Source organism: Acipenser ruthenus, unplaced genomic scaffold (assembly GCF_902713425.1).
Source record: "Acipenser ruthenus unplaced genomic scaffold, fAciRut3.2 maternal haplotype, whole genome shotgun sequence".
NCBI lineage: Eukaryota > Metazoa > Chordata > Actinopteri > Acipenseriformes > Acipenseridae > Acipenser > Acipenser ruthenus.
This window is the reverse complement of record NW_026708885.1, coordinates 1-11325: the sequence shown is the minus strand read 5'-3', so window position 1 is coordinate 11325 and position 11325 is coordinate 1. Positions and strand designations below refer to the sequence as shown.

Here is an 11325-nt window from a genome sequence, read left to right as displayed (position 1 = left end):
TGGTTTCATTTTATATATGAATGCCCTTCACGTGTATAATGACATTAGGGTATTATTACACCCTAGATGACGCCCCTTTATTTAACTGTTTAGAAGAGAGTTCCATTCTCCTGATTGATTTAATACAATTTTGTTCAACTGGGGAAACATAATAAAAAGCTGTTTTGTTTTTTCGTGTGAACGAACTCTACTGGGCAGACTATGTTGCTCCATAATCCAGAGAATGCCCAACTTCAATAATCATAACCCCTTTTAATTTAAAATAATAATAATGAAAAGACTCTCTGGCTGATGAAACAGTTCCCTAAATGATTCCTGTCCTGCGCTTCCCTCACACAGTAACGCACTGTGCTGTAATGAAAGAAGTACATTACAGCACACTTGCATTTTCAATTGTAGAAAAAATAAAATAGGTTGAACAGTTATCAGTTTGCATGCCTTGCTTTCAGATGGGCCAAGGCAGGGAAATACACAGACTACTGTTGCCCCCGCGACCCATTAGTTTAGGAACCCCTCGTCAAAGATACACTTCCTCGTTCATTTCACCTCAGCAGTGTCTTAGGGGTCAAACCATGTCAGTCACGAGATGAAACAGCTGATTGGTTGCTGACAAGAAAGAAGGCGCTGAGGGGGTGGGGACAACTTCACACAAAGAAAAAAACAGGAAGAAAAGTACAAGCCTACCTGAAAGTAAAAAGAGGTGTGTTGCATACTAGGAGTTCTCTTTAAAACCGTTTTGCTAAAAACTGCACATTGACACCAAGATAGCGAGCAGGTGGAAGTGAGAGGCAAGTCATATTTTAGGGGATTATTACATAAACAAAAAACACTTTATATCTCATGATTTAGTAATTGCTAATACCTATTACACACTATCCAGCTCATAGGAAAAATAGCTTTGAAGTTTTACGCAGAAAGTAAAATGTTAGCTATCCTGGAAAATGTTAACAGTCAGGTTTTTAAATTAATGCTGTCAGGGGTTTACTATGAAATAATATCAAAACAAACGCAGCTCAAATTAACAGATCTAAAATGAGCTACAGTGATCTCAAACTGCAGCTCCAATATACAGTAATTCTAGTGCAGTCTAATGATCTCAAACTGAAGTTTCAATGTAATTCCACTGCAGTCTAGTCTACTGATCTCAAACTGCAGTTACAATGTAATTTTTGCACAGCCTAGTGATCTCAAACTGCAGTTACAATGTACAGTAATTCTAGTGGTCTAGTCTAGTGATCTCAAACTGCAGTATCAATGTAATTCCAGTCCAGTCTAGTGATCTCAAACTGCAGTTTCAATGTAATTCCAGTACAGTCTAGTGATCTCAAACTGTAGTTACAATGTAATTCTGCTAGTCTAGTTATATCAAACTGCAGTTACAATGTAATTCCAGTGCAGTCTAGTCTAGTGATCTCAAACTGCAGTTACAATGTAATTCCAGTGCAGTCTAGTGATCTCAAACTGCAGTTACAAAGTAATTCTGCTACAGTCTAGTCTAGTTATATCAAACTGCAGTTACAATGTAATTCCAGTCCAGTGATCTCAAACTGCAGTTACAATGTAATTCCAGTGCAGCCTAGTGATCTCAAACTGCAGTTACAATGTAATTCCAGTCTAGTCTAGTGATCTCAAACTACAGTTAGAATGTAATTCTAATGCAGTCTAGTCTAATGATCTCAAACTGCTGTTGCAATGCAATTCTAGTCCAGTCTAGTCTAGTTTGTTGCTATTAAGACTACAGTTCGAATCGGCGCTACACTATATTGTTGCTCTTTTGAACTAGTTTTCTGTTGCAGTGTGATAGAGTTTCGATTCCAATGCATTACAGGGGGGCACCCGCCTCAAAAACAAAATAACAAAACACATTTTGTGTTCAGGGTGCAGACTGACTGCTTCTCAAACTGTTCACTTCTTCTTTCTGTCTTGTGAGCATCGAGGACAGTACCTGAAAGAAAAAGGAACAAGAAAGAACGAAAAGAAATATTTTAGCTTGGTTCAATTCATATAATTTATTGTTCATGGTATATTCCTGTTTTTTTTTTTGTAATTTATATTTTTTCATTTGTATAATGATATATTTATAAAAACATATTCAATGATAATAACATGTTCCATTCAGAATAACTTTGTCTGTTGCAGGTAGCAAAGAAACCTTACTGTTAGATTTGCTTTAATGTATACAGGGATGGAAATAAGACTATTGCATAGCAGTTTGATCCATTCCTGGTTTTACTATGAGTTTAATAAGACACAGCCAAGCTTGTTAACTCCACACTGTGGCTAATCAAGCGTGTAGTAAAACCTGGAATGGGTTAAACTGTATGCAATAGGAGCCTTATTCCCACCCTGGTGTAATGTCCTAATGACCTTCGCCAGGTCCTGTGCAGTAATACCAGCAATGTGATGTTTCTACTTACCACTTTCCTCGCGGTTTAGTCGTGAGTCCAACGCAGGCAAAATGAAACCACTCGATGGAGCACTGCAAATTCACAAGACAGACACAAAGACACCAATAAGACATCAGGAAAGGACTGGTTCCCTCTCTCCCTCTTTCTCTCTTCCATTTCCTGTGTCCTCTTACTCCCCTACTTTAATTACAATATCAGTATTTTCACATGCCCCATCCCCCCGTACCTCACCCCACTGTACCCCCTTCCCCTCCTCACTTGTACTCTTGTACCCCGCCCCCCTACACTCACGTCAGGATTGTCACAGCCGATCATCTCCCCGTATGAGACCTGATGACACAGACAGTATGTGGGTTCATTGGGGTCCACTGGCATGTCCAGCACATCAGAGGGGTGCACGTTCCCAAAGGTAACAGCGGGGGCGCTATACTCCGTCCTGGGGGAGGAGATTAATGAAGGGCTTGGTCAGGTTTCTAACAGAAAGTTGATAACCTTAATGCAAAATACAGGGATAGAAATGAGACTTGCATTTGAGCCATTACTGGTTTTACACTGAACTTGCCTGACCTAAGCACATCATTGTAGATATAACTTGTTTTAACCCCTAGTTCATATTGTAGTAGTATTATTGCACTTACTGTAATCTACACTATATTTAAATATTCAGCTTGAATTGTAACCCTGTACTGCCCTGTAACACCTGTAAGTCACCTTGGATAAAGGCGTCTGCTGAATAAATAAATAATAATGATTGTAATGCAATGAGTTTAATAAGACTCAGCTGAGTTTGTTGCCGACACACTGGGACAAGTCAAGCTTGTATAAAGCCTGGAATGGGTGAACCTGCGATGCAATAGGAGTCTTATTTCCATTCCTGAAATGGATTTTAAATAAGTCTTGGTAAGCACTCCATTACGTTGCTCATGATAAGGTAGGACATGGATTTTACACTGGCGTGACTTAGTAAAGCTGTCTTTGGCTAGTAAAGCTAATAAGAGGTGAGGAAATTGATAATAAACTGTTAATACGCATTCCTTTAAAAAGTGGGGGTGACCACAGCTAGTAGGAGATCAGTGAATGGATTTGAAAGATGGTCATAGCTTCTTTAAGGGCTGCATCTCCACTCAGATGTTTTGTAAGGAGAGCTCTGTACTCACGAGTGCACCAGTTTTAGTTTTTTCTGTCCGTTCTTAGGACTGCTCTCATCGTCCGAATTCTTCACCTTTGACCTGGTGCGGGCAACCTTCTTATCTTTCTGACCCCTGACCTCTGCTGAGAAGGAGAGAGAAGTGTTATCATTTAATGGGAGAATGCAATGTCCTCACTGAGATAGTAAAGTCAAAATGCGTGACTCAGTGTGTTTGTACGCTTGTTTGTAATAGTGTGTGTGTGTGTGTGTGTGTGTGAATGTGTCTGTTAGTTTGTGTGTGCTGAGTGTTCGAGTCTGTGTGTGTGTCTGTATTAGAATGTGTGAGTGTGCATGTGTTTGTGCGAGTCCACGTCTGTGTGCGAGAGTGTGTGTGTGTCTGTGTTAGACTGCGCGAGTGTTTGTTTGGGTGTGTGTATCTGTATTAGTTTGTGCATATCTGCGTTAGTTTGTGTCTGTGTGATATTTTCTCCTTGTGTTAGATGTGTCTGTAATATTTTCTCGTTGTGTTGGATGTGTTTCTGTGTGATATTTTCTCGTTGTGTTGGATGTGTTTCTGTGTGATATTTTCTCCTTGTGTTGGATGTGTTTCTGTGTGATATTTTCTCCTTGTGTTGGATGTGTTTCTGTGTGATATTTTCTCCTTGTGTTGGATGTGTTTCTGTGTGATATTTTCTCGTTGTGTTGGATGTGTTTCTGTGTGATATTTTCTCCTTGTGTTGGATGTGTTTCTGTGTGATATTTTCTCATTGTGTTGGATGTGTTTCTGTGTGATATTTTCTCCTTGTGTTGGATGTGTTTCTGTGTGATATTTTCTCATTGTGTTGGATGTGTTTCTGTGTGATATTTTCTCCTTGTGTTGGATGTGTTTCTGTGTGATATTTTCTCATTGTGTTGGATGTGTTTCTGTGTGATATTTTCTCATTGTGTTGGATGTCTTTCTGTGTGATATTTTCTCCTTGTGTTGGATGTGTTTCTGTGTGATATTTTCTCCTTGTGTTGGATGTGTTTCTGTGTGATAATTTCTCCTTGTGTTGGATGTGTTTCTGTGTGATATTTTCTCATTGTGTTGGATGTCTTTCTGTGTGATATTTTCTCCTTGTGTTGGATGTGTTTCTGTGTGATATGTTCTCATTGTGTTGGATGTGTTTCTGTGTGATATTTTCTCCTTGTGTTGGATGTGTTTCTGTGTGATATTTTCTCCTTGTGTTAGCTGGTGATGTCAGCGACACCGGTTAGTGCAGCTCCAGCACGACACAGAAACACATTAACACAAGGAGAAAATATCACACAGAATCACATCCATCACAAGGAGAAAATATCACACAGAAACACATCCAACACAAGGAGAAAATATCACACAGAAACACATCCAACACAAGGAGAAAATATTTTCTCCTTGTGTTAATGTGTTTCTGTGTCGTGCTGGAGCTGCACTAACCGGGTGTCGCTGACATCACCAGCTCAGAGCTGTACTTGACGTGCTGCAGCTCAGAGGCTTTCTTTCCTGCTGAGACACAGTGAGATAAGAAACAAAGAGACGCACAGGCCGTTAAAGCAAACCTTCACATCATCTACCACTTCACAGTACTTAATTACCACTTTCGCTTTCCCATTGCTTGGGTTTACGGGCAGCCCAGAAAGCAATCAAACCCACTTCAATCTATTAGGAGGCTGTGTGGTCCAGTGGTTAAAGAAAAGGGCTTGTAACCAGGAGGTCCCCGGTTCAAATCCCACCTCAGCCACTGACTCATTGTGTGACCCTGAGCAAGTCACTTAACCTCCTTGTGCTTTGTCTTTCGGGTAAGACGTAATTGTAAGTGACTCTGCAGCTGATGCATAGTTCACACACCCTAGACTCTGTAAGTCGCTTTGGATAAAGGCATCTGCTAAATAAACAAATAATAATAATAATATACCCCAGATCAGGGGAAACGTATCCTTTAGCGTTAAACTTTAATATCAAAGGTGCTTTATGCAACAAACTGGATTCTAACACCACACTGGAGCCAAAATGACTTAATTTTTTTTAAGTATGTTTCTCAAGCTTTGCATCTACTTTTTAAAGAGTGTTTGAGTCAAGCCAAATGCTTCAAACCCAAATTGCTTTGTACAAATATATAGAACAATAGACGCGCTGCAGTGAATTACAAGGTTATAACTGCATCAAGGGGTTCTGGTGACACCATAAACCACGAGAGTGAAGCACTGAATTCAGATAAATAAATAAACAAATAAATAAATAAATAAATGTTTTATTATTTTTGTTTTTAAATATGCCCCCAATTCAAGTGTCAGACAGTCTTTGAGGCAGCAGTCCCGAGTCATCGCTCTGTGTTTGCTTGGTCTGATTGTCGGACTCTGTGAATGTGTGATGGTGTGAATGTGTGCAGTGGGTGCCAGTGGGGCGACAACGTCCAGTGATCATGGTCACAAAGAGGCCCCAATTAATTGAGCTTTAAGTCAGGAGTAATCTAAAGGGTGTTTCTTGTTTTGGATTGTTTTTAATTTAAATATAGTTTAGTATTCATGAATCTAGATGGCCGTGTTGATTACTTATACATAGGGCCCGTGTGACTCTACATCTGAATTTAAATTCAAGAAATTAAATCAAATTGGCTAATGGATAAGAATGCAGTATTTGTTTGTGTGTGTGTGTGTGTCTCTCTCTCTCTCTCTCTCTCTCTCTCTCTCTCTCTCTCTCTCTCTCTCTCTCTCTCTCTCTCTCTCTCTCTCTCTCTCTCTCTCTCACTCTTCTTGCCCTTGCTGGATGAGGAGTCGTAGTCCGTGGATTCGATCTGTTTCTCCTTCAGATCGGCTTCGAACCGAGCCAGGTCCGTGTCCAGCCGTCGAATGTGCTTATCAACCTGATGGATAGGCAGACACAGACAGAGTCACAAACACAGAGACAGACACACAGGCAGAGAGAATTAAACTGGGCATTGAAAAATTACTTAAAAGTATTCAGACACAGAGAAACAAAAAGAAAAAAAGAAAAAAGACAGTGTATGATTGCTGAATACTGGGATAGAAATAAGACTCCTATTGCACAGCAGCTTCACCCATTCCAGGTTTCACTACGAGCTTGATTATCCAGTGTGTGTAGTTAACAAGCTCAGGTGTGTTTTACTAACTACTAGTAAAACCAGGAATGGCTCACACTGCTGTGCACTAGGAGTCTCATTGCCATCCCTGCGGTGTTGTCCTGCTCTGCGGTTCCTCTCACCATCTCGTAGGTCTGCATGGCGAGCTGCACCTTGTCGTCTCCAAACTCCTTGCACTTGGTGTAGGACTCCTGGATCTGTCGCAGCAGGGGAGAGCTTCTGTTCGGAGGACAGTGTGCGCGCATTCGCTGTGTACTCCGTGGCCAGCCCATCGATCTCGCCCTTCATATCTGCAGGGGACAGGGATCCATCAGAGAACAACATGGACTTCAACCCACAGCCATTCCAGCAGCCCAGAGCACAGATGCACGAACTGGAGACTGTCTGGATCAAACTCTCCGCAGGCAAGGGTCACTGCTATTGATTGGGCCGATTTACAATTCACATGAAAACAAGTGAAGAAACAACTGCTTGGGTTTGTGTGGATCGCTGTTCTCCAGTCTGAGAAACGCAACTGCTTCTTCACTAGTTTTAATGTGAATTGTAAATCAGCCTCGCCTGATTGTCACCACCCGATTTCTGTTGAGAGCTCAAATAATCAGCACTAATGCAGAGGCACGCACACACACACACACACACACACACACACACACACTCAGATCACATTAGAAATTAGAAGAGGGGCAAATACAAGACTTGAAATGTATCAAGCAGCTAAAACATCCATGTTCATATTCATTCATATAACAGAATTTATAATGGACTGGATCAAAAAGATGCAACGTAAACCACTGCATTCTACAGGGATGGACATAAGACTCCTTTTGCACAGCAGTTCCACCCGTCCCAGGTTTTATGAGGAGCTTGATTAGCCACAGTTTGTATAGGTAACAAGATCAGGTGTGTCTTATTAAACTCATACTAAAAGCACAAATGGATCAAACTGCTATGCAATGGAAATCTTGTTCCCATCCCCGTTTTACTGTCCAGAAGACTGTTTCTCTTCTCCCTTCTTTGACAGGTGATTTGATGGGATAGAAGACTTTCTTTTACTGTAATATGGGACAAATTATACTTCTAGATAATTCAAAATGTAAAGACAATTCGAATATTCGTTTAAATTTTGACAGTATATTCAAACAAGAAGCCCTCATATGTATTCCTATCAGTGTAATGCCTACTCCTTATTGCCCCACGCTGGTGATGAAACGCCCTTTGAGGGGGTACACTGCAGGAATTCGTAAGGACGTGGGTCACACTCCACATATATCTAAAGAACCGCTTATCTGATTATCATAAAACTTGATATTAACAGTACTTCCCATGTTACTGAGGGGTTCAGATTCTGGGGATACTGTGTTGAGGTGTATTTAGAGAACATTAAACATTTCATTGCTAATTCTTACTCAATACTATTCTATACCTACTCGGGGATGTAAATAAGACGGCAGTGTCACCCATTCCAGGTTTAAATACAAGCTTTGATTAGCCCCCTGTGTATGAAACAAGCTCAGATGTGTCAATGTAAACTTTTAGTAACACTAGGAATGGATCAAACTGTTATGCAATGGGGAGTCCTATTTACATCCATATGTCCTGGTCTTCATCATATTACTAATGCTAGCTCTCATTTTGAAACTGAAACACCTGCAGTATTAGGAGTGGATTTTCCTTACCTTCTGTTCTCTGGTCCAGAATCTCTCATTAGCTGAAAGTTCCTCTGCAGCTCAAATGGCAGATTCTCAATACCTGCAAGCAGACAGACACGCCAGCTTTTAGTTTTCCTTTCCTCCGTTTCGGTTAGCAGAGCTTGCTGTCACTTATGCCCATGAACCCCCTAATGCTGCATGTACTAGTAAAATAATCCAGCAATTATTTATTATTATTATTATTATTATTATTATTATTATTATTATTATTATTATTAATTTCTTAGCAGACACCCTTATCCAGGGCGGACCTACAATTGTTACAAGATATCACATTATTTTTACATACAAGTACCCATTTATACAGTTGGATTTTTACTGGAGCAATCTAGGTAAAGTACCTTGCTCAAGGGTACAGCAGCAGTGTCCCCCATCGGGGATTGAACACACGACCCTCCGGTCAAGGTACAGAGCCCTAACCGCTACTCCACACTGCTTCCCTATGTTAAGTTTCACCACTACCCACAGGACTACACATGTTAACTGTAAAGTTTGGTTGGCTCCTAATCAAGTTGAGAGTGGATTTCATTCTCCCACTTTTTACCGTGTCAGGGTCTGTCTGTCATATAAAGAGTGCAAGAGAAAGTCTACTCTCAACTTGATCAGAGGGGAACCACCGCAAACAGATTATAAGTCGATAAAATCGAACAAATTAAATGTATTTAACCTTTGAGATACTGATCTCATTTTTAAGCAGGAGAACGCAACAAGAAATAACATTATAAAATAAATGGCAAAATGAGACAAATTATTGAAAACAGAACAAAAACACTTAAAAACAATCACAAAAAACTGTAATTCAAAATAAAAGCATACAGAACAGGACCATTGATTTACATGATCCTGGTCTGTCAGTATTTACAGTGATTTAAAAGGGTACAGGTAAAAAGCTGACATTAATGTATTGAATTTTGTTATATCGAACCCGTTGTGCTTTAAACGTTTCGAATGATTTGGCATTGACATTCTGAGGTTCCAATGGGGACGTGGCATATAATAGGCCCATACACACCAATGTATAGCTAGGAGGGCGACTTACACTCGCCTCGGCAGTTTTCTGCTCATTCAACATGTTGCAGCATTTAACTAAACTTGCTTCTATCAAAGACTTTAAAGTTGTCCTTGTATTCTTTTCAAAATCAAATCCATAAAAACTTCAATAAATTGGATACTTCGAGAGCCGAATCATGAACAGTTTGAATTTGTCGGACAGTTTTTATGGACGTGTGTTTAGTGAATATACATACACACACAGTCAAACAGAAATATGTCTACGGCTGCTTTGTAAGTACAGTAATGTCGTTCAAAACAGAAGGGCCACATTTAACATCGAGTTTCCTTCAAAAAACTGTTTTATTATTATTATTATTATTATTATTATTATCTATTATTATTATTATTATTATAACGCTTTCCTAAACAGCCTGCTTTAAAAACACCAGAACACGTTTTGTACACAGAAAATAACCTCGAAAATAACAGCCGAGCGTAAAAATGTAAACAAAACCGGAAAGTGTAAAAAACTAGCTACCCTTTATTCTGTATGTATTTCTGACAGCAGCATACACCACTGAAAGCTAACCCATAAAAAAGCATTGCCGGTGTAAATATTCTTCGCAGACAACTTCTTGTTGAACAATCTTATTTAGCGTGTGAGCACCGCTTTGACTGCAGAATTGTAATTAAACACGTTCCCATACAGCATGCATCGCTAACTGATACACTATAATGTGTATAACTGTGTTACACAACACTGTCCTGCACGACCTCGGAGGTATAATACCACACTGTTTATGCTGTAAAACATATGCTAATGTAGTTGAATCAATGCTGCATTAGATTGTGATTATAGCATTTTGGTCGTTTTTTGCCGTCTCCAAAAACAAACGGCACCAAAACTCGGTCTTAATTATAATTATGCTAATGTATAATTAATTTATTTCGCGAGCAGACCGCCAAGTTCCATCAGTATATAGATACACATTAAAAATGTCTGAAATTCCTTTATTTACCTTCGTTATTAACAAATAATGTAATACCTCACTTTGCAATACCCCAGAAAAAAAGATGATGTGTCGGGGCTTAGGAAAGGATTTTTTTTCCCACAATAATATTATTATTATTATTATTATTATTACTTTTTTTTTTTTTTTTTTTTTTTTTTTTTTTGCACTTACTGTCCAAATAGTGTTCCAGATACATTCCGGGCCGCCATCTTGCAGTCACAAACAAAGCCAGCCACTCTTCCGAAAGCAGAAGGGGCGTCCCTTACCCGGACAGAATATCCAATGAGAAAGGTGGGGGCTAAAACAACACGCCCCCAATTGGAAGCTTACAAGCTCCGCCCCCCTCTCAGTCCTCATACAATAAATGAAGCGAGGGGGGGCAGTGTTGAGCTAATTTAGGACACGTGAGCCTGTCTCCTCAAAAGAATCGGTTCTGGTAAGTTACTGTATTTGTTGTCAATGTGCAATGAAAAGCAATTGTTTCATGATTATTATGTAATTTATGGTTGCAACGGCTCTGTATGCAGATTTTACCTTTTTTTTTTTATTATTGCAGAGCAATTTCATAAAACCTGTGTTGTATTACAGTTATTCACAAAAAACTGATCTAAATTACATGTGAACAATTTAACATTTCAGTGTATGTTCATAATGTTTTAGGTATGTTTGATTATAGTTATGGGTAATTCTTGATGCTAACTGCGTTTGTTCTTGTAGTTGGGAACGAGCCTCGCTATCAATCAGACATGGCTCTATTGGATACACCCTATTTCTTTATTAGGGTAAGAGCCGCGCTTGATGACGCGTTTGAAATGCGCCACCAGAGAAGTCATTGGCGCGTTGAATTCAAAATTATCAGAGGAGTAACGGAAGGTGAGGGACGGGAGGGAAATACCGGTAAATGTATTTTCAAATACAATAAACAATTTGTTTTTGGAAGTCTTCATATTT

General features: G+C 39.5%; 1 protein-coding gene across 1 annotated transcript; it reads right to left on the bottom strand.

Annotated features, from left to right (window-relative positions):
* Window positions 1–359: 359 nt before the first annotated feature.
* On the bottom strand, window positions 360–10570 carry LOC117425240 (inhibitor of growth protein 4). The gene is given in 11 exon segments (XM_034042046.3): window positions 360–1945; window positions 2418–2479; window positions 2700–2844; window positions 3566–3680; window positions 4997–5062; window positions 6308–6422; window positions 6782–6868; window positions 6870–6949; window positions 8336–8354; window positions 8356–8408; window positions 10546–10570. Coding segments are annotated over 11 exon segments (807 nt in total). The 3' UTR covers window positions 360–1905.
* Window positions 10571–11325: the final 755 nt, after the last annotated feature.